The 24,970-nt window shown below is 39.4% G+C and overlaps 1 protein-coding gene across 1 annotated transcript in view; it reads right to left on the minus strand.

Annotated features, from left to right (window-relative positions):
- The window catches only part of FAF1 (Fas associated factor 1), a 410,524-nt gene that overhangs the window by 38,301 nt on the left and 347,253 nt on the right, over window positions 1-24,970 (minus strand). The window contains exon 18 of the mRNA XM_053655563.1: window positions 4,296-4,511. Coding sequence (XP_053511538.1) covers window positions 4,296-4,511 — 216 coding nt within the window. The remainder of the gene's footprint in view (window positions 1-4,295; window positions 4,512-24,970) is intronic.

Raw genomic sequence — 24,970 nt, forward strand, 5'->3', positions numbered from 1 at the left:
AGATGTGCTTTTTAACAGTCTTTAGTTTGGCTGTAATTTAAGATGACTTTTACAAATTAGATCCTAATCCTTGCAGACACAGATGGCTGTTACAGAATAGCCTTGCAAAAACACTAGTCATTTGACTTGAAAAAGCATTCAGAGAAGGATGAAGGGCCATTAACTCTCACCCCACCCCTGGCTCTAGGAGGTCTAATGAGTCCTGGGTGGGCTTTCTGGGTTTAGGTTTGGGTCTGGAATCTGGGTGGGCCTAGGGCATCTGTTCTTACTTGGAACAACCTCTCTAGTTCACTCTGGAATCAGAGATTTAGGATTAGACCTGAGGTCAACAACATTCAACAACAGTAACTGCATGTTTATGGGTGAGGCACCATCCTGGGACGGGGGGACAGACATGAACATGATATGGACAGATTCTGTAAATAATTATACAACAACTGGACAAGTGCTACGAGAGGAACGTACAAACTGCAATGGGTACATAGGTGAAGACCTTGGGAGACCAGAGAGGATGAGATCTGAGCTATACATTAAAAGATGGGTTCCAAAAGGTCAGGAAAAGCAGGAAGAGTGGATATTCAAAAAAGAGAGAACAGAATATAAAAAAGCAGAGGCATGAGAGTCTCTTGTGTCTTTAGTGAATAGTGAGCAATCTCCTATCACCTGGCAATGGAAATAAGTAACAAGAGGCAGGATTTAAGGTGAAAAATGTAGGTATGAACCAGATTGTGAAGTTTCTGGGAACATTCTAAGGTGTCTTTACTTATCAAAGGGCAGTAGGGAGTGACTAAAGTTTTTAAACAAGAATGAGGATTATCAGAGTGGGATTTTGGGAAAACCACTATGTAGCAGATAATCTCAGGCTGACCAAGGATCATAAAATGAATGTGTGATGGATACTGGGAAGCTCATGCTTTCTCCTATAGGAAAAGAAACTTTGGTAGACTTTTTCTCTGAGGGACTGGGCCAAACCTAATCTAATATGCCCTGGGGGTGGGGATGGAGATAGAAATGGAGTCAGGTGTGAAAGGGACATTGGGAGATGAAGACTGTTAACCGGACTGAGTAGTGTTCTTTAGCAGTGTAAAACAAAGCATGCATAATTGAGATCTAAATCAAGAGTAAATTTTCTCTAAGACTAAGTGACTGATCCTCCATTTAGGGCTAATCCACACCGACACTTTACACAGTCTGCACTGAAGAGGCTGAATTCTTGGCCAGTAAAGTTCAAGGCAAGCAGGCCCAAGAAGCGTCTTCTTCCCAAGAACCCTTTGCCTTTCACTTCACAGTTCCCCTACTTGCAACAGTTCACATTTTAACCTGTCATTAACACTGGTCATAAAACCCAGATCCTCTTAAGAGATTCCTCCTCCCACCCCACTCCCAAGAGTAGGTTTAAAAATTAATTTGAAAGGAAAGAAAGTTTAATTTCAAAAGCCAGGAAGGTCCTTAGACCCCATCTCCTCTACTACTTCCATTTTACAGACGAGGCCCAGAAGGGAGTGAAAGTAACCAAGTACTGGCATCTTAAAGTTCTCATCAGACGCACATAACTTTAGTTCAACAACATATGGTGACTGATGTCAACTAGACTTACTCCGGTGTTCATTTTGCAATATACACAAATTTTGAACCCTTACGTTGTACACCTGACACTAATAAATATAAAGTTATACATCAATTGTAACTCGACTGAAAAACAAAACAGAACAAGGGTTGGGAAGGACTAAGTTTTGTAAATTCTTCAAGGTGAGACATTCATCACAGAACACAGGCTGATCTTGAACCCCTTAACAGTGGCTCTTCACTAAGTTTCACACATTTAAGGTTCAACTACAGTGATAGAATTTAAGGTACTGGGACATGTGGTTCTCACACAGCATGTGCATCTGTGTTCCTTGTGCATGTTTGTACATTGTATAGCACATGAACGAAGGAAGATTTCAGAGCAGTAGGTAAGCTAGTTAGAGAGAGGCCAATGGCCAGCACCTGGGGTCCACTCAAGTCTTCTGGATTTAGACACAAGTGATAGTAGGATCCTCATTCTGCCTAGTGTTGTGGCTGAGGGGGGGAGCTAAACTTATCTCTGGTTTCTGTCTCTATCCTGCAAATCTCACAGCCAACTGTGAGGGGCTAAGATGAATGTTAAACTAAATTCTTGTTTTTTTTGTGTGTTAAAGAAAGTACAGGTTACTAAACTTTGTACTACTCAGTCATAATAACATCACAGAATATTAAGGTTTACTATGTATTTTAACAGTAAGCTAGTTCAAGCCCCATCCCATATAAAGGAGGAACACCAAGGATGAGTCCTTCTCTAATATATATCCATTATTGCCGAAAAGGGATCATTCTCTAGTGTGAGGTTATCTCCAATGATAGAAAAATCACTACCTTACAACACAAGACATTCCTCTCCTAGAAAGTATTATACTTTTTTACAGGATACTTTCTTGCCTCCCGTAACTTTCAACTGACTGATCCGACTTCTGTCACCTTGCAGTCAGATCCCTTTTTTCACGGCAGGCCTTCAGTTAGTGAAGACAACAATCACATCTCCTCTAGAGGAAATGTTCCTCTAATGATACAATTTCCAGTTCCCTCACCTTCCTGTCAGCCCTGCTCTAGACATGCTTGTTTCTTCACACTTCAGCACGGAGTCTAAGGACTCTTTCAGGGGTAGTATCTTAGTACAGCACTGAATAAGACCATCAAGTTATTCTCTTGCTGGGCTTATAAGATTATACCTCTAAAAATATAGCTAGCTTTTTCTTGGCAGATAAAACACATTATTAGTACATAAGAGGTCTATCTAGAAAAAGTCAAGCCATTGTTAATATAATGAAAATGACATTGATGGAACCTGGCAGCCAAGGAGAGCGGACTGGAATGCACATGCGTGAACAATGATGATTTCACTGTACTAGTTAGTGGGGGCAGTAGATGCCCTTGACCAAGCATGTGTACTGTGTAGCTTCACATTCAAAATGACTGAGTGGGTAGAACAACAAATTTGCATCAAATTTTGCATTAAGCTTCAACATTCCTCCCCAGAAACTATTTGGATGATTCAGATGGCTTTTGGGGATGATGTAATGAATGACTGGCAGCTTCATCATGACAACACATCTACTCATATACTACATCTTACACAGAGATTTTTTGCAAAACATTGAATCACCCAGGTGACTCAGCTCCCACTACAGCCCAGATTCGGCACCCTGAGACTTCTGGCTTTTCCCAAAACTAAAATCACCTTTGAAAGGGAAAAGATTTCAGACCGTTGCTGAAATTCAGGAAAATATAATGGGGCAGCTGATGATGGGTGACTGGGAGAACTGTGTGAGGTCCCAAGGTGCCTACTTGAAAGGGGACTGAGGCATCATTGTTCTATGTACAATATTTCTTTTATCTTACATCTTCTTCAGTAAATGTCTCTATTTTTCATATTGAATGGCTGGATACCTTCTGGAAAGACCTTGTATTCAGCTTAATTAAACCACAATCTCTGTAAAGCATGGTCTTTCCATCCCAAACTCAAGCAATTGATTTTCTAAACCCAATGCAGTAATCTATCTTTCTATATGTCTATATTTCTCTAGGTTCATTTTTGTCTATTGTTTTAGTATTTTCTTGAATCTTACTTTCCATAATCCAAAAATCTGATACTGTCTTCATTTAAGTTGCTAATAAGCACAGCTGAATAACAAAGGATTAAAATAAACCTCTTGGCTTCCTCTAAGGAGAGAGCAGTCTCTTAGTCAACCCTTTCTGGACACCGCCATTTAATCAACAATGAACCCACTGACTTGTTTATCTCTCTACTTTGCCTCAGAATACTATAAAAGACTATTAAATCTCTTGCTGAAATGCAGATTCTAAGTGAATATAGGTTGCCATTCCTGCCTTCCCATGCTAATAACAAAATACTCATGGTTTAACATTACTTGTTCTTAGTAAACCTATAATCAATGACCTTGATCTAATTGTTAAAGTGTTTAAACACACACTTTTCAGATCTATTCTGAGGTATACAGAGAAGATATCTTAAGAAAACCTGTATGATGATGAAACAGGAAACAGCTGGGAAAAGAGAAAGACCTAGTACTGAAGTGCTAGCATGGGCTACTGGGCATATATCTGCTGGCCTGGAAAGCCATCCTTGCCCCAGAGAAAGATGGTACGCAGGACAATGAAGAACTGATGGGTGTGTGGTCTTGTAGCAGGCTGCCCAGCTCTAATCATGGGATAGCTCCCATCTGGACACACTTCCCAAGACAGGCATAGGAACTTACGTCTCTCCTAGGAAAGGTGCTCAGTAACTTGAACTCATCCCATGGAAATCCTTTGGAAGCTACAAAATCAAAGACAATCTGGAGTTTACTGCTGGCCAGGAAACGCCGCTCCAGGAACTCTCCACTGGGGGTCCGAATCCGCAGTTTGCTAACGGGCTCAGCATCTTCTTCCTTCGGTTCTGGAGGCAGGGCCTGCTCTAAGGAGAGCCGAATGGCCTGAAGAAAGTGAAAACCAGGTGTTAAACTATGTGATGGAGGAAACTGAGGGGAGATGGGGCGGGGGGGGGGGGGGACTAGATAAAAGCTGCTGCTTCATTGAAACTCATTAAACAGTTGTCCCTTTACTAACCAAGCCTAAAGTTTGAACAACAGAATTGTGTTTTTCATTTATTGAATATTATCCAAGCAATTTTTGCCCCTTTTCATTCCATGGCACATATAAACTACTAAAATTCTGAGTTACACCAAAAAAATATTTTTTACCAATCTGACAACAAATATGCATAATTTTGATTGATTTAAAAAATAGTAATTACCTATCCTTTTTGCTCCAAGTGATTTTTTAAAAATCAGGTGCAATCAGACACAATCATATTATCTGATGTGACTAATAAGATGCAACTCATATGACCCATGCTTTTACAGTTCAAGTCAGGGCATTCCCCCTGAACAGTTATCATTGTGTTTTGCCTGTTGTCATTTTTTTATCTGACACTCTAAGGGAAAAGAGGTCAGTGCCCCTGACTAAATAGTCAGGTATTGCATGCTTTAAAACTTCTTGTAGCACACCTATTAAAAACTGCTGTATTAGGTCCAAATGACAATTAAAATAAATCTCACCTTGATGACACAAATATTATTAAATTGACTGGTAACTCCATAGGAAAAACAGGTGATTTATTTATTTTTCAAACTAACAGACTTGGGTATTTGTGATTGAGGAAAGAGCTATAAAATACCCAGTTGCTTCCTTTTTAGGATAGAAAATAAGGTTATAAGAGGCATTTATAAAACACACACATACACCAACTATTTATATTTGAAAAACATACATTTCCCAAGTAGAAATAATTTAAGAGTTTGTAGATGCTGGATAACATATTAAAATGGAATACAAAGATTTTGTTTGGGATGACAAAAAACTTTAGAAACATATGGTGACAGTATTTTCTGCTTATGTATAAAGAATAATTATTTATTTAAAAATTCATTAATGGCAAGAATAGGTGTATGCCCCGGGTTGCTTAGAAACTAATTCAACCACCAGTCAGGACCAACATTCTTAGAAAGAAAGCAGGAATCTGGCTGTTAGCAAAAACACTTTATCAGATGTCACTGTTGGATGTTCCATAATATTAAATGGCATTCAATGTGGAAGAGTAATATGAACTGAGGATGGGGTGAGAAATATTTTATACAGTTGAATTAAGTTTCCATTAGCAGAACATGACTGAATTTTTGTTTTCTTTTTATTGAATTTACTGGGGTGAAACTGGTTAACAAAATTATACAAATTATAGGTACACATTTCTACAACACATCATCTGTATACTGTATTGTTTGTTCACCACTCCAAGTCAAGTCTCCATCCATCACCATTTATCCCCCCATCCCCTCCTCCATCCCCTTCTCTCCTGGGCAATCAACCCACTGTTGTCTCTGTCCATGAGTTTCCTTCTCTCTCTCTTTTGTTTTTTGGTCGATCCCTCCAGTAGCCCCCTCCTGCAGCTCCCCAACCCCTGTGCCCCCTGACAGCTCTCAATTATAAATCATATAATACTTGTCTTTCTCTGACTGGGTTATTTCACTTAGCGTAATGCTCTCCAGGCCCATTCAAGCTGTTGCAGAGGATAAGGTTTCCTTCTTTATTATGGCCAAGTAGCATTCCATCGTATAAACGTGCCATAGCCATTTTCTCCACTTATCTACTGGTAGGCACTTGGGCTGCTTCTGAAGCCTTTTTACATTTTTGACTTCTGACTTATGTAAATTGTTATCTGTTTAAAAATGTGTTTAAATGCCAACAGAAAAACAAAGTTTGCTAAGACACTAGTAGAAATAAGAAATTAATTTGTGTCATTCAGGAGAATTTGACTGATTCTAATACTAAAGGGTGTGTTCAAAACAACCTTAAGAATTTCTACAGTGTATAAAGAAAGCTATATTGCTTCTGGTGGCACTGGATAATATCAACTACCTTACAGGGGATTATAAAGATGGAAATTATATACATGATATGAATGAAGTTCCCAATGTGGTGTCTGATATACAAGAAGCTTCAGTTAATGGTTGCTTGGGATTGTGCTAGTGAACCAGACACATACTCTCATTTTTTATGTGGGGAAGCTGATACTCAGAAATGGAGACATAAGAAATACAGTTCAAAAATTAGAAGAATGGGAAGTTAAACTATTTATTTTTGCTTTTTTGGGACAGCATGAGCAGCAGTTCATTTAATATTGGTGTCCTGGCTCAGCAATGAGTATCAGCTGAATATTTTCAAGCATTAAACCATTTTAGTAATGCTGTCAGATAGTAAAAACCCAAAGAATACACCATGCTGTGTATATCATAATTAAACTCCATTGTATTATGTCTGTATAGCATGCCTTATGCTGGACCATAGTTATTTGTTAATGTCTGGGTTTCCCACTAGCCTGCAGGGCACATGAAGTTGTGGGAATGTGTCTTACTTCTTATTCCAAGTGCAGTGCATGACACGAAATAGACGTTCAGTATGTAATTGATAAGGGATAGAATAAACTAAGATGTTAACTGAAATAATGCATGTGAAAGGGCTTAGTACGGCTGTAAACACACAGAAGGTCCACGACAAAAGCTAAAATAATCTGAATCTCATGGGCTTTCCTTCTAGTAACCAAGAATTGACCATCCTGAATTTCCTTTTTTTAAGGTCTAATTCACTCCAGCACCAACTGTTCAGATTAATTTCCTACATGTGTGTCCCTTAGGGGCTGTGTGTTGCTCGTAGGGGTTAACTACCTCTGTGGATTAGAGTTATATACATTTGCTAACCTGTTAAATGGGATCATCTGACTATTTCTAACACTGGTGGTTCTTTTAAAACCATATTTTTGAGATTAAAAAACATTCCTGATTATAAAAGTAATAAAATTCGCCCAGGCTGATGTGGCCCAGTGGATTGAGTGCGGGCCTGGGATCACAGTTCAATTCCCAGACAGGGCACATGCCTGGGTTGCAGGCCAGTTCCCAGCAGGGAATGCATGAGAGGCAACCATACATTGATATTTCTCCCCCTCTCTCTTTTCCTTCCCCTCTAAAGACAAATAAATAAAATCTTTTAAAAAAGTGATAAATTTCATTGAAAAAGATTAAATAAAAACATTAAAATTAACTTCTAGATGCATTACTAAGAGATAGCCACTGCCATTACTTGAATGTTTATACTCCTTAATTTTTAAAACTATTTTAAGTGTGTAAAGACTTTAGTGGTATTGAGTATACTCACAATGTTGTGTTACCATCACCACTATTTCTAAACCTTTTCTATTACTCCAAACAGATACTCTCCATTAATTTTTCATGCATGGCTTGTATACATTTAAATTTTCTAACCAAATTTGAATCAGCAGAGCTTTATCTTTTGTTCAAAATGATATATTTTAAATGATATATTTTGCCATTGTTTTAAAGTTTTTCTTGAACTACAGTATTCATATGAAAAAGTGTGCAAATGTTAGGTGTACAACTTGACAGCATTTTTTGAAAGGGAACATACCTATATAACCAGCACCCTGAGCAAGCGTCTCAGAAGTCCTTTTGCCCCTTCCTGAGAATTACCATTCTCAAAGTTAAATCACAACCTTGACTGTTAACAATGCAGTTAAAAAAACTTTAGTCTTTAAATTATACGTATATGTGATTAGGAAATTGGCTTTGGGTATGACAGAGGTTCAAATTCTGGCCATTAGGCATATGACAGTCTTTAAGACCTTCACTTACTTCACATAAGAAATAGGGCCACCTGGCTGGCATAGCTCAGTGGATTGAGCACGGGCCTGTGAACCAGAGTATCGCGGTTCGATTCCCAGTCGGGGCACATGCCTGGGTTGCAGGCCAGTTCCCAGCAGGGGCCAGTTCCCAGCAGAGGACGCACGAGAAGCAACCATACATTGATATTTCTCTCCCAATCTTTCTCCTTCCCTTCCCCTCTCTCAAAAAATAAATAAATAAAATATTAAAAAAAAAAAAAGAAATAGGGCCAGTAACATCTTTCTCACAAAGGCTCTTATATAAAATGCAGTAATGTTTGTAAAACACTCAGCAAGTACTGACGCTAGTTGAGAGGAGTAAAAGTGCCTGGCATCAAGCCTCATGCTGTCACACTGCACTCAACAGATGATGGTCGTTTGGGGGTTATCATCATTCATTCCCTTTGCACCTACTTTCAATCAGAACTTAACGTGATATTTCCTGGTTTCTCCTCCTGTTCTGCCCTTAATCCACCTGTCTGCCTGCTTTTGTTTTGACATTTCCCTGCACAGTATAACAACAGATGCTATATTATTGTCTGAACTCAACTAATTATTCTACAGAAGAATAAACAACAGTAGCTCATTATTCCATTCACTGTGCAGACAATGTCTACTCCTCAGTGCAGCCAGTCTCCGGGGCTTTTCCCCAGAATGAGACAGACCTCAGACATCCCACACCACTGGCTCAATGTGGGAAACAATGAAGAGATGTTAGGCCGTAAGTCGGCAATCTTGGGATCTAAATACCCAAGTTTTACTGGCAAAAAAAGGAATGAAACTATATCAGTAGCTCAGTTTGAAATACACTGGCTGAAAGCAAAGGCCTCATATAAGTGAACCCTGTTGAAAAACAATGATATAAAGGACATCTATACCGAACAGAAGCCTTAGTAAACACCATGGTTAAACTTCAGTTTGGTTTGCTCAAGAAATACAGTTTTTAATATGCATTTTAGTTTTGTAAGAAAACTTGGTATAAGTTGGCTATATGAAGTGATCTTGGAGTCTTTGTTTTACTAAAACTTGAGTATTTAGAGTATTTAAATCAAAGGGATGAGAAACGAGGACTTAAAAAACATAGACAGTGAAATACAGACCCAGAAAAGACTGTTTCTACACAATTACATTTTTTAAACAGGAAAGATACACTTACACCAATCTTTTATAATAAGAATAAAAGACTCCCTTAATTTGGACACACATGCATACATAAATATACGCACACATGACTGTCTATGCTTCTATGAGTAACTGTCAAATAACAGTTTATAGATGGTTGAAGCAGAATGTAAAACAGGCTAAAGCTAATACTCATTAATTCCACAAATTCTTACTGAGCTCCTCTTATGCATGAGGCACTGTTCTAGATAATGGGAAAACAGCAGTGAGCAATAGAGATTGAGAAAAATTCTGCTTACATGGAGGCGATATTTTAGTAGAATGGGAGAAAAATAGCAAATACACACACAGGAAATTACGGAGCGTGTTACACAGTGATGAGAGGTACAGAGAGAACACAGAGCGCTGGCAGAACGGAGAGAGGAGCACAACTTTACTTAAGCCTCAGGAAGCAAATACTGTACGCCTCAATGAGCAAAGGCCTAGAGGAGAAAGGAAATCACATGGACATTTAGATCTGAGAGATGTATTATAGGAAGAAGTCACAGAAATTGCTAACTAAACTCTGGTGTCTGGGTTTGAATGAAGAATAGCAAGGCAGCCCATGAGGCTGGAGTGGAATAAGGGCGAGAGGAGTAAGAGCTGAAGTTTGAGAGGAATCAAAGTGGATGGATGATTCGATCATATGTGGTCTTTAGCAGCCCACTTAATAATTTTTTCCCATTTTTAAATTAAGGTATAACTTAAATACAATAAAACCCATCATTTTAAATGTATAGTTCTATAACTAATGACAAATGTATTTGCATAACCATCAACAATCAAATAAAGACCAGTTCCATCACAGCCCCCCACCAAAAACCTCTCCCATCCCGAGCCCCAGGCAACCTGTAATCTGTTTTCTGTTCCTAGTTTTGCTTTTACCAAAATTTCGTATAGATCTAATCATAAATATATAAATGGCTGCTTCATTTAGTGTAATGCATTTGAGATTCACCCACATTGTTGAATATATCAGTTTATTCCTATTTATTGCTTAGTGGTATTCCACTGTATAGGTATATCATTTGATCATTCCTTTTCCAGCTAAGGAACACTTGAGTTGTTTCCAGTTTTTGGCAACTCAAAATATAGCCACTATAAATATTTGTGTAAACATAAATTTTAGCCTTACTTTCTTTTCACTTATATGTGAATATCAAGGACTGTTGGGTCGTGTAAATATGTGTATATTTAACTTTATAAGAAATTGTCAAATTATTTTCCAAAGTGTGTGCACTATCATAAATGATTCTGATCATTAATGTGTGAGTTCCAGTTGCTCTTCATCTTTGCCAATTCTTGGTATTATCTTTTTTCTTTTAAAAAGCCATTCTGGGGGGTGCTGGGAAGATGGTGATGGAGTAGGACGGAGCGGATTCTAGCTCCTGTACTCGTGAGTGAAAGTCCTGGCAGATCTATAGAGCAGCAGCGCACTAATCCATTGGTTATCCAGCATTTGTGAAATTAAAAGAACAGAGATTGTGACGGACGCTGAAACACCAGAAAGCGGCAGGTCAGTGGGGTCTTGGGGACTGGAGTAAGACAAAGTGGCAGTGGGGGCAGCGCCCCCGGCCAGGTGGCCCCGGTGCTGCCTCTATGGCCAGGGACCAGAGCCATCAGTCTGAGACCGACACCAGAGGTGTCTGCCACAGGAGCCTGGGCACCCAGCAGCCCCAGTGGCCACCAGCGTGGGCCAGCAGCTCCCCCACTCCCCGTATAAGCAAAACTGGACAACACTGGGCAGAGACCTGTCTACTTGCCGGCTTGCATTATCAGGGAGGGTTACAAAGACACAGGGCCTGGTTCAACTGCAGACTCTGTGGTCCCAACCCTGGGAGAACTGAGAGACGCACTGGCCTCACTGGTCTCGCTGGGCACTGGGCTGGATTGAGAGGCAGGCTGTCTGGAGAGTTTTGTTTTGTTTTTTTTTTTAAAGTGGACTGAAATGTTTTCCTGCCAGGGCAGATTGGCTTGCTTCCCGCCCGGCCTTGCAGCAAGCCAGAGGGAAAGCAGAGGCATTTGGGGCCCCACCACAGGACTGGGAAGCGCCCTGCCGGTTTCTCGGGTCCCAGACAGCTTGGCGGGTGCACACAGGTGCAGAACCTCTGAGTCCCCCGCACAGAACTGGGAAGCGCCTTGCTGGTTTCAACTGGCCGGTGTGTACAGGTGCAGAAGCGGTTGAGTCCCGCCACAGGACTGGGAAAGACGCTACCAGAACCTGTGGGACCCAAGCAGCTTGGCCAGTGTGCGGGCGCCCACACCCCAATCTGGTAGCCTGGCTGTTGCGCGCACTTGCACCGGCATCCCAGCCCACAGAGAGATCCTGCTGCAACTAGAAAAACCAGTCTGGACAGTTTGAAATCGACAATGGAAGAGTTTCACTATTGTTGTTATTGTTTTTTTGTTATTGTTGTTTGTTTGTTTTTTTTCCTTTCCCCCCCTTTTTTTAGTAACTTTTTTGTGCGTTTGTTTGGTAATCTTATATATTTTAATTTTATCACTGCTTTATCTTTCTATACTTTGTTCCTCTCCTTTCTTTTTCCCTGTTTTAGTCCTTCTTCCCTTCCTCTTAAACTCATCGCTTTCGCCTCCCTTCTCCTGCCTTTTTGTTTGATTGACTGTTTGTTGCTTCGTTTCCTTTTACCCACAAGAGACACAAACAAATAGGAACTGTGAAAGGACCAGAATGGGACCCAAAGAGGGGGCATCTCAACAGTAGAGACAGACAAATTTCACCTTCCTATAGCAGAGAAGCCACGAGGTGTTGCATATTTTTTCATTATTCTAGCTTCTTTATATTTTAATAACATCTCTGTATTCCTCCTCTTTCTGTATAGGCTTCTCACACTTGAGTAGTTATATTGTATTATTAGACAGGTTCCCCCTGTCCTTTCCTTCACAGTGCTTTGCTAATCCTCTAAACTCCACGCCACTTGTTTTCCTTTAGCACACTACTTAAAGCTCTATACTCCCTACTCAGACAGATCACATAGAGTTTGTTATATGAGTGCTGCTCTAATATTAGTATAAATAATAGCTGATCTATACAACAGTAAATACTTCACAACACATCTCCCAGATCTTAGCCCACTGTACAGGTCCCTGAATTCTAATACTGTAGTGATTAACTCTATTTGCTCACACACTACACCTATTTACTGTTCCTTACGCTCACCTTACTTCAAAATCTGACCTCACTGAAAACCTCACTGCTTTCTAGTTCCAACTAACAAGCCTTCCCTCCCCAAGAAGAGGCTTATTTTTTGTCCATCCTCTCATAAAAGTGGCAAGTTGGGCTGAAGAATACAGTTAACACTATATATAGGCTAAAGATCGCCTATCTCCTCTCTACCAGCTGTGACTGTAAATATCATAAAAAACTCTTCTGCTGTCATAAACCATTTTGCCGTCTCCTACAACTGATTACACATACACGATAAAAGGAGTGGGTGGAAACAGAGAACATCAAGATACCTAAAGGAGTCTGCACCACTGAAATTCACAGGTATTATACCATAGAGGTTCACAACATAAACACAGGGAGTCAGAACAGATCAATTTTAGAAGCTGAGGCTAACAAGAAGAGTCTCACAAACAATGGGAAGACAAAGAAACAATCCCCAAATTAAAGAAAAAGTAGAGGCTTCAGAAAGAATGTTAGATGAAACACAGGCTAATCAACTATCAGATGGGGAATTCAAAGCACTGGTTATCAGGAAGTTCAAAGAACTCACAATGAGCTACCAGAAACTACAGGGGAGATATAATGATCTCACCGCACACTATATCAACATGAAAAAGGAAATAGAAACTATCAGCAAGGGACAAGGTGAAATGAAGAATACAATTTCCGAATTGAAGAACACAGTAGAAAGTTTCAAAAGTGGAATAGATGAAGTGGAGGATCAGATTAGCGAGCTGGAGGACAAAGTAGAAAGCATCTCACAGAAAGAGCAGGAAAATGAAAAGAAACTCAGAAAGAATGAAGAGGGATTAAGAGAAAATACAAGACAATATGAAACGTAATAATATCTGAATAATAGGGATACCAGAAGAAGAAGAAGAACAAGGGATAGAAAACATATTTGAAAGAGTAATGAGAGAAAATTTCCCTAATTTGATGACAGAAAAAGTCACACAAATCCAGGAATCACAGACAATCCCAATCAAGAGGAACCCAAGGAGGCCCACTTCAAGACACATCATCATTAAAATGGCAAAATTCCAAGATAAAGAGAGAATCTTAAAGGCAGCAAGAGAGAAAAAAGAAGTAACATACAAGGAAGCCCCAATAAGGTTAGCTACTGACTTCTCAATGGAAACACTCCAAGCAAGAAGACAATGGCAAGAAATAGTCCAAGTGATGAGAAACAGAGGCCTACAACCAAGGCTACTTTACCCAGCAAGGCTCTCCATCAAGATAGAAGGCCAAATAAAGAGCTTCCAAGACAAAAGAAGTCTAAAAGAATATGCCTCCACCAAACCAGTCCTACAAGAAATATTAAACGAACTGCTTTAAGGAAAGGAAGGAAAAGTGAGAGACAGAGAAGAACACAGGCACAAAAATGGCAATGAATGAGTACCTATCAATAATAACCTTAAACGTAAATGGATTAAATGCAACAATCAAAAGACACAGAATAGCTGAATGGATAAGAAAGCATGACCCACACATATGCTGCCTACAAGAGACCCACCTCAGGACAAAGGACCATCACAGACTAAAAGTGAAAGGCTGGAAACAAATTTTCCAAGCAAATGGACAAGAAAAAAAAGCTGGGGTAGCAATTCGCATATCAGACAAAATAGACTTCAAAAAGAGGGCCATAAAGAGAGACCCAGAAGGTCACTTCATAATACTCAAGGGAAGAATCCACCAGGAAGACATTAACATCGTAAATATATATGTACCAAACATAGGGGCACCCAAATATATCAAGAAAATCTTAGAGGAATTCAAGAAAGATATTGACAGCAACACAATTACAGTAGGGGATTTGAACACCCCACTATGAAAAATGGACAGATCTTCCAAACAAAATATCAACAAAGATATTGTGGCATTAAACAACACCCTAGAGGAAATGGACTTAACTGATATATATAGAGCCCTTCATCCCAAAGAAGCTAAATACACATTCTTTTCAAATGCACATGGAACTTTTTCAAAAATAGACCACATGATAGGACACAAAACGAGCCTCAACAAACTCAAGAAAATTGAAATCATACCAAGCATTTTCTCTGACCACAAGGGACTGAAATTGGAAACCAACCCCAAAGGAAAAAACCCAAAGCACCCAAAATCATGGAGACTGAATAGTATGCTATTAAACAATGAATGGGTCAAGAATGAAATTAGGGAAGAAATCAAAAAGTTTCTGGAAACAAATGAAAATGATCTCACAACAACCCAAAACTTATGGGATACAGCCAAGGCAGTCCTGAGAGGGAAGTTTATAGCAATACAGGCCTACCTAAAGAAGACAGAAACATTTCAAACAAACAACCTAACCCTACGCCTGCAAGAACTTGAGGAACAACAACAAAGACAGTCCAGAGCAAGCAGAAGGAAGGAAATAACAAGATTAGAGCAGAATTAAATGACATAGAGACTAAAAGCACAATCCTAAGGATCAATGAATCCAGAAGTTGGTTCTTTGAAAAGATAAACAAAATAGACAAGCCTTTAAGTAGGCTCATCAAGAAAAGAAGAGAGAGGACTCAAACACAATCAGAAATGAAAAAGTGGAGATTACAACTGATACCACAGAAATAAAGGGGATTGTAAGAAATTACTATGAAGAACTGTACACCAAGAAATTTGAAAACCTAGGGGAAATGGACACATTTCTAGAAAAATATAATCTTCCAAAACTTAATGAAAAAGAAACAGAAAATCTGAACACACCAATAACAGCAAAAGAAATTGAACCAGTAATCAAAAAACTCCCCATTACACAAAAGCCCTGGACCAGAGGGTTTCACAGGAGAATTCTACAAAGCATTTAAGGAAGAGCTAACCCCTATTCTCCACAGACTATTCCAAAAAATCCAGAAGGATGGAAAACTCCCAAATTCTTTTTATGAAGCCAGCATCATCCTAATTCCAAAACCAGATAGAGACACAACAAAGAAAGGGAACTTCAGCCCAATATCGCTGATGAACATAGACACTAAAATCCTCAACAAAATATTGGCAAATCACATCCAACAATATATCAAAAAGATCATACACCATGACCAAGTGGGATTCATCCCAGGGATGCAAGGATGGTTCAACATTCGCCAATCAGTAAATGTAATACATCACATAAACAAAAGCAAAGACAAAACCCACATGATCATATCAATAGATGTGGAAAAAGCTTTTGATAAGGTACAATACCCATTTATAATAAAAACACTCTGCAAAGTGGGAATAGAGGGACCATTCCTCAATATAATAAAGGCCACATATGAGAGACCTACAGACAATATCATACTCAATGGGCAAAGATTAAAACCTTTTCCACTAACATCAGGAACAAGACAAGGATGTCCACTTTCACCACTTCTATTCAATATAGTTTTGGAAGTTTTGGCCACAGTAATTAGGCAAGAAAAGGAAATAAAAGGCATCTAAATAGGAAAGGAGGAAACAAAACTGTCACTGTTTGCAGATGACATGATAGTGTACATGGAAAATCCTATAGACTCTATCAAAAAACTGCTCAAACTAATTAATGAATTTGGCAAAACAGCAGGATACAAAGTCAATATCCAGAAATCAAAGGCATTTTTGCATACTAACAATGAATCAGCAGAAGCAGAAATCAAGAAAAAAATCCCATTTGATATAGCAAAAAGAAAAATAAAATATCTGGGAATAAACCTAACCAAGGAGGTAAAAGACCTGTATGCAGAAAACTACACAGCACTGAAGAAGGAAATCAGGGAAGACACAAACAAATGGAAACATATACCTTGTTCATGGATTGGAAGAATTAACATCATCAAAATGTCCATACTACCCAAAGCAATATACAGATTCAATGCAACATCTATTAAAGTACCAATGGCATATTTCACAGACATAGAACAAAACTTCAAAAACTTATCTGGAACCATAAATGACCCCAAATAGCAGCTGCACTTTTGAGAAAGAAGAACAAAGTAGGATGGGTCACAACATCTGATATCAAACTGTATTACAAGGCCACTGTAATCAAAACAGCCTGGTACTGGCATAAAAACAGGCACATAGACCAATGGAACAGAACAGAGAGCCCAGAAATCAACCCAACTCTCTACAGTCAATTAATATTCGACAAAGGGGGCAGTAACATAAAATGGAGTAAAGATAGCCTCTTCAGCAAATGGTGTTGCCCTGGCTGGTGTAGCTCAATGGATTGAGCGTGGGCCTGCAAACCAGAGGATCGAGTTCGATTCCCAGTCAGGGCACATGACTGGGTTGCAGGTCAGTTCCCAACAGGGGATGCTTGAAAGGCAACCATACATTGATGTTTCTCTCCCTCTCTCTTTCCCTTCCCCTCTAAAGATAAATAAATAAAATCTTAAAAAAAAAACCCCAAAACAAAAACGAATGGTGTTGGGAGAACTGGACAGCTATGTGCAAAAAAATGAAACATGAGCATAAACTTACACCATACACCAAAATAAATTCAAGGTGGATAAAAGACTTAAATATAAGCTGTGACACCATTAAAGTCCTAAAGGAGAACATCGGCAAGAAAGATCTCAGATTATTTCACGCAGCAACATTTTTACTGATATGTCCCCTATCAGAGCAAGGAATATAAAGGAAAGAATAAACAAATGGGATCTCGTCAAAATAAAAAGCTTCTGCGTGGCTAAAGAAAACAGTATTAAATTAAAAAGACAACCAACTGTATGGGAAAATATATTTGCCAATGATACCTCAGACAAAGGTTTAATCTCCAAAATATACAAAGAACTTACATGACTCCACTATAAGAAGACATCTAACCCAATTAAAAAATGGGAAAAGGACTTGAACAGACACTTCTCCAAGGAAGACATACAGAATATCCAGAGACACATGAAGAGATGCTCAATATCATTAGCTATCAGAGAGATGCAAATTAAAACCACAATGAGATACCACTTTACACTAGTCAAGATGGCTATCATAAAGCAACAAACAACAAATGTTGGAGAGGTTGTGGGGAAAAGGGGTCCTTAGTTCACTGTTGGTGGGATTGCAGACTGGTACAACCATTATAAAAAACAGTATGAAATTTTCTCAGAAAAATAAAAATCGACCTGCCTTTTGACCCAGCAATTCCACTGCCAGGATTATATCCTAAGAATCCTAAAACATCAATTTCAAAGAACCTATGCACCACAATGTTCATAGCAGCACAATTTATAATAGCCAAGAGTTGGAAGCAACCTAGGTGCCCGTCAGTAAATGAATGGATCCAAAAATTGTGGTACATATACACAATGGAATTCTATGCAGCAGAGAGAAAGAAGGAGCTACTACCCTTTGCAACAACATGGATGGAACTGGAAAGCATTATGCTGAGTGAAATAGGCCAGGCATTGAAAGACAAATACCATATGATCTCACCTTTAACAGGGAGCTAAACAACAAAACAAACAAGCAAGCAAAATAAAAACAAAGTCACTGAAATAGAGAACAAGGGGACAGTGACCAGAGGGGAGAGGGAAGGGAATTTAAGGGGGAAAAAGGGGAGGGATTTGGAGGAACAAATATGAAGGACACAGGGACGAGAACTAAAGGGGGGGAAATGGGAGGGTGGTGAGGAGCACGGGGCGGGGGGGGGGGCTGAGATGGGAGAAAGAGACACAAAACTGTACTTGAAAAATAACAAAAAAAACCCCTAAAAAAAAGCCATTCTAATTGGTATGTATCTACTGTGGTTTTAATTTGCATGTCTCTAATGACTAATAATGTTGAGCATCTTTTCATGTGCTTATTTGTGCTTGTGTGTATGTTCTTTGATAAAAAGTCAAATATTTTGCCCATTTTAAAACTTGGGTTGTTTTCCTATTGAATTTTGGGAGTTTGTTACATATTCTGAATATTATATATGTGATTCTCAGTCTGTGGCTTATTTTTTCAATTTCTTAACAGTGCCTTTCGAATAGATGTTAATTTTGATGAAGTGTAATTTAGATATTTATTATTTATGGATTATACTTTTGGTGTCATATCTAAGAAATCTTTCCTTATTCAAGATCATGAAGAGTTTCTCCTATGTTTTTTTCTAGGACTTCAAAAGTTTTAGGTTTTATATTTAAGTCTATAATCCATTTTGAGTTAACTTTTTGCATGTGATGCACAGTATAAATTGAAAGTTTTTACACTTTGTGTTTTTACTTTTTTGGTATATGAATATCAAATAATTGCAGCATAACTTTTTGAAAAGACTTTCCTTTCTCCATTGAATTGCCTTTGCATCTTTGTTGAAAATCAATCGACTATGTGCCAGTCTATTTCTGGACTATTTGTTTTGTTTTATTGATCTATGGGGGTCGTTGTGATTATAGTAAGTCTTGAACACACTGTCTTGATTATAGCAAGTCTTGAACTTGGATAGTCTAAGTGCTCCAACTTCATTTTTTTTTACAACAGTTTTGTCTATTCCACTTTTATTGCCTTTTAAAAAATTCTCATTCAAGAATATTTTTATTGATTTTAGAGAGAGAGGGGAAAAGAGAGAGAGGGAGAGAGAAAGAGAAAGAGAAACATCTATCAGTTGCTTCCTCTACCCCTACGCACCCTGACCAGGGATCAAACCTGCAACCCAGGTATGTGCCCTAGCCAAGGATTGGACCTGCGACCTTTTGGTATAAGGGACCACATTCCACACTCCAACCAACCAGGCCACCTGGCCAGGGCTTATTGCCTTTTCATATAAATTTTAGAATTACTTTGTCAGGTCCCCTGCAAAAAAACCTGCAAAGATGTTGATTAGAATCACTGTAGATTTTAGCTTATTTTGAGATATGAAGCCATTGTTGGTTTTTGAAGTAACAGGATGTATCAGTTGCTTCTGAGCCCCTGTCGTGTGACTGAGGCCAGTACCACTCCTAGAGAGAAAAACCAGATTCAGGGTCCCCTAGCAGTGGCGAGGGGGCACCTGTTTACGGGCCCACAGGGAAGCAACTGTGCAAGTACACAAAATCCAGGACCGAGGCCTGGGTGCCCACCCAGGGCAAGACTATTTAGCCAGTTTCCTAACTGAGGCTCTGACACAGAGACCCTGCAGTCCTGAGCTGACCACATTAGCATATCCAAGAGGGGACTGACACTCCTCCAGGCCAGCAGAGTTACTCCAGAAGCTTTATGTCTGTGCTCCAGCAGGGCAGCACGATGTGCAGTGGAGCTGGCTTTGAGGACGGCAGTGGGTCTAGGCTTCTGTATCAGGTGGGCCTAGGCTTTTGTGTTGGTGATTTTTAAGGTGCATGGAAAATATTTGGTCATTTTTTCTACAGAGCTTTCTAATACACATTTTCTGATTAGAAACATTTTCATGCAACACTCCAATAAACATTTTGCTTTAAAAAGGCAAAAAAAATAAATAAATAAAAAGAGCCCTGACCAGCGCGGTTCAGGTTGCTGCAGTGATTCCTAGTCAGGGCACATGCCTGGGTTGCAGGTTCTGTCCCTGACCTGGGAGCCTATGAGAGGCAATAGATCAATGTTTCTCTCCCTCTTCTTCTCCCTCCCTTACCTTCTCTCTAAAATAAATGAAATATTTCTTAAAAATTAAAAAATAATCAAAAGATTTATTGAAAGACACAGGAAAGGCAAAAATGAAGGCGTGGAAGTTGGGAGGCTACGGAAGTCACTCAGGTTAACAGATAATGTTTTGTTGGATGAGGGTGGTAGTAGTGAAGTTATGAGAAGCATTTGAATTCCGCACATATTTTGAAGGTAGAATCCACAGTATATGCTCATTAAATGTGGATATGAAAGAGAGGAGTCAAGAATGATTCCAAGGTTTTGGCTCAAAACAACTGGGAACATTTTCTGTTTATTAAGATAGGGAACAGTGCAAAAGGAGAAAACACGTTACGTTTGTGATGTGTTAGACATCTAAGTGGAGATGATGGGCTAGCAATTCAAGTCTGGAAATGAGAAGAAGGGAGGAGCTAGAGATACGTGTAGACAGTATTTGAAGTCCTGATACCAGGTAAGATCATCAAAGGAGGAGAATGGATCGTACAGGGGAACAGCTGGTCTGACCCAACTTGGCAGCCACTCTCTGCTCCTGGCAACCAACCATCCCCCTAGAGAGTATGACTAGCTTACTGGAAATACAGCTCACTGCTGGATAAAGTAAGTCAAGGCAAATGATCATATTTCTTAAACCACAATTCAACCATATAACCTCTGGGCTACTGCTGGACATGAGAAACAGTCTGTAGGTTGCGATTTTGATATTGTGAAACTAGATTCTCTAGTCTAATGGTTTGTGAAGATAACACTAAAATACTTCAAGTTGGAACTCTCTAAAAAATTGTGGATATATGGTCTCTATAATCATAATGAGGTACATTTATGTATTGGCAGCTGCTACATTAAGTTGTTGTAGAGATTCAATAATATAAAGTCTGCTAAGTGCTCAGCACAGAGCTTAGCGCATATTAACTGCACAACAGACAGTGATAATGAGGACGGCAGGGAGGACTGTCCCATGGCCCAGTGTAACGGCGTTATTTTTATGTGTCAAGAAGCACATATAAAACAAAGACACAACTTATAAAGAGTCATTTTACTTTAATAACCTATTCAAAGTAATTCTTGGGGTAACAGGTAGAAAGAACACCAGATAAGAATTCTGGTTCTGCTTTTACCAGGCTAAGGGTAAGTAAGAATTTAAAAACAGGCTTTTAAATCCTGCTATAATCTTCCTTTCTTCATCTGTACAATGGGAATGATACTCTCTTCCTTATCCATTCAGTAGAATGGTTGTGAAGACCAAATCAAAAGATGGAAGGGAAGTACTAGGCTTTGAATTCTACGCTCTTCTGTTCTCATTTAATGGTCTTTAATAATATCTAACATTTTCTAATTGAGGAGGCCCCAACATGTAAAAGGAAACAACTCTGGTAGAGAGGCAGAAGTGCAACTTTGTTCTTTTCTGTCTGTGGGCACTAGCAGCAAAAGGACAATAGCTTTGTGCTCATTCTCTCTCACCCATGACTCTCCCAAACGTGGCCCTGTTAGCCTTAGCTCTATCAGACTGTGTTCTAAATTTGTCTATTTTACTGTTCCCTGAGGAAGCCCTGTGCCTTTCTCCCTTTGGTCATTATTACCCAGTCCATGCCCTACCCTTCCCCATCCATCTATTCACCAATGCATCTAAAATAAAATACTCTTCTACTTCCATCTTTAACCATCAAAGTTTTACCAATCCTCCAAAGCCTCCTCCTTTGTGAAGTCTTTCTTGTTGCCTGCCTAGGTACAGATCATCTTCCTCCAAATAGCTTTAGTATTCTGTGCTATTTGAATAGTTTTTATAACGTATCTTTTCCTACAAAAGGCTATTTTGTATTCCTCTATCCTCTGTATTAGATAGTGAGCTCCTTAATGGCTGGGTATGTATCTCACGCTTGCTTTGTAGCACTTGATTCAGTATTTTGCAAATAGAAGATGAACAAGTATTTGCTGAATAAGGACATTAAAAGACCTGGGAGTCAAAAAGCTTAGCTGAAACCTTCTCTACTTACTGAAAACCCAGTAGCAAAAAGTAATACCCAGGAAAGAATCCTTTAAGGGTACATAGTTCATACATTTCTCTAGTTACTATGAAATCCATCTTTTAAACTGGACTATCAGAAAATTGTGCTATTTGGGCCTTTACAGAGATGCTTTTACTAAATTGTGCTTTGGCCTTATGATCTCAAGTCTCATAAAGTTATAAGAAGCTTTTATAACATGACTTGCTATTGCTATTATGGGTACTGGATATAGTTGGGAATAGTATTCACAATATTGCATGGCTTCTTCTTCAAGTGAAACCACAGGAGACATTGCTTAAGGTCTTACTTGAATAATCTGGGTGCCTCCTGAGGAAGTGGCCTTTATCTGCTGTTACAGACAGAATGAAACATGTGAACAATCATAATTCCTTTGTTTTAGCCCAAGAGAAGAACAGAACAAATTCTGTGGCTCATCCAGAACTCTAGCGCATCCATCGGTGCCTGTGCTGGATTATCTGTTGTCAACATGTTAATCTTACCATTGATGGTATCTTCTTTTATTTTCTGATACTATATCTTTTCTTTCTTTTTAAATTCCTTTGAATTGTAGATATTTATGTAAGTTACTTGAAACTTACTTTAGAAAGAATATGTACATAGATTAGTAAAATAGGGGAGATTTTTTGTCATTTCTTTGTATTTTCCTTCAGAAGAGTCTTAGAGCCTTTCTCAGTGTCATGGCCAAGGACCAGATCAAAATGCCTTCCTAGATTTTGCTGATTTCATTCTAACAGTTACCACATGGCAAAATGAGGCCAAATGCTAAGGAATTTCCCTATAACCAAGATTTCACTATTCAATACTTCATTTTTCTACAGGATTTTGAAATACTAGAGATAATCATCCTAATAAAACCATTCTTGCTCCTAATGCAGTTACATGGGTTAGAATTTCTGGTCAGAAGGGGAGGCATTGTTTCTGTGAAAAGTCAGGTGACCAGCTTTCTAGTCTAGATGTGTCCAACCAGTTTGGCAACCATAGGCAAACTGCATAATCTCTTTGGGTCTCAGTTTTTTCAGAGGTTGCACAATACCAGCTCTTCCCAAGGAGTCTGTTGTTGTACAGTTCTATGCTAAAACATGCTAATTGGTGCTCCATGAAAAACAGGGTTAAGAAAATTTGGATAAGACTGAACTAAATTAAGATAAATATAAGAGAAATATTTTCCTAATGGTGGCATTTATAACAGCCTTTAACTGTAACTCTGGGGGAGAGGGGTAACGTAAGTAACACTACCTAAACTTGTTTTTTGGGGAGCACCTCAATAGGCAAGTGCAAGTAATGACTAGTTGCAAAATACGACTGGTCCTGAGAGTCCCAAGATGGCAGAGGAGTAAGTGGAAGCTACACTAACTTCCCAGGACTAATCTGGAATTACAACTAAATATAGAGAATCATACTGAGTAATGATCTGAACGCTATTTGGAGAGAAGCCTATAACTAAGGACAGATGAAAGAAAACACTTCGTTACAACGAGGCTGGCAGGGAGAGCAGAGGAGGTGCAAGAAGGTTGGCTGGGCTCCCATGGGCAGGAGCTGAAGTGTTTCGGGATATTTCAGCGGGTGGGAGGTTCCCCCTGAGAAGTGTGGGGTCTAAACTCCAAGCTGGGCTCCCAGCCTACAGTGCCAGAGTCAGGAACGGAACCCAGATAACATCCAACCGTGAAAAGCGATGTGGTTTCTGTCCACCAGGGAAAGATGGCAGCAGACACAGAGAGCCTTTTAAAGGGCCAATGCACAAAATTTCATTTGCAGCCACTTACTCTGGGCTCTTGCAATGGAAGGGGTGGGGGAGTGGAGGCAGCAAAATGGACTAGAGATGTGTGAGGAGAGTCTGTGGTTGGTGGCTCTGGGGGGACAACTGAGGGAACAGCCACCAGAATCTCTGTGCTGGGTCATTCCCCACAGTGCAGAGGCTGTCTTTCTCCAGCAGTCTACTCCCTTCCAAGTGGCATCAGCCTGAGGGGAAGCAGTAGTCCCACTGGCAGGAATTACTTAAGTTCCACAGGGTGCTGAGTACAGTTTGGGGCTATATACTGATTAGTTTAAAAACTAAGGCAGATCTCTGGGAGCTCTGAGACTTTATATGACCCTCCCCTGGGCCCAATTCAGGTAAAAGCTGGCCTTGGTGCAGAGCCTGGTTCTTTCTGCACACCAACAGGTCTGGCAGAGGGAGCTGACAGCGATACAAAGTGTGTCACTGACAGTCCAAATAGGTTGCCCAGGGCCAGTCACAAGCAGCATCTGACAAAGGCCTGCAAGAGTCTTTGCAGAACTACCCAATACATAGAAACAAATACAGAAGCAGCCAAAATGGGAAGACAAAGAAACAGACTCCAAATGAAAGAACAAGAGAATCCTCCAGAAGGAAAACTTGATGAAATGGAGGCAAGCAATTTATCAGATAGAAAGTTTAGAGTTATGATTATAACGATACTCAATAGCATGAAAAAAGGCATAGACACCATAAAAAAGGACCAGTCAGAAATTAAAAAATGTAATACCTGAAATAAATAATACACTGGAAGGAATAAACATAGGTTACATGAAGCAGAGGACTGAAATCAGTGATCTGGAAGACAAGGTAGAAAAAAACACTAAAGCAGAGTAGCAAAATGAAAAAAGAATTTAAAAAATTAGGAGAGCTTAAAAAAAATGTGGATAACATGAAACATAACAACATCCACATCATGAGAATACCAGAAGGAGAAGACAGTGAGCAAGGGATTGAGAACC

This window comes from Artibeus jamaicensis, unplaced genomic scaffold (assembly GCF_021234435.1).
Source record: "Artibeus jamaicensis isolate MK-2021 breed Jamaican fruit bat unplaced genomic scaffold, CSHL_Jam_final scaffold_1019, whole genome shotgun sequence".
In the NCBI taxonomy this organism is placed as follows: Eukaryota; Metazoa; Chordata; class Mammalia; order Chiroptera; family Phyllostomidae; genus Artibeus; species Artibeus jamaicensis.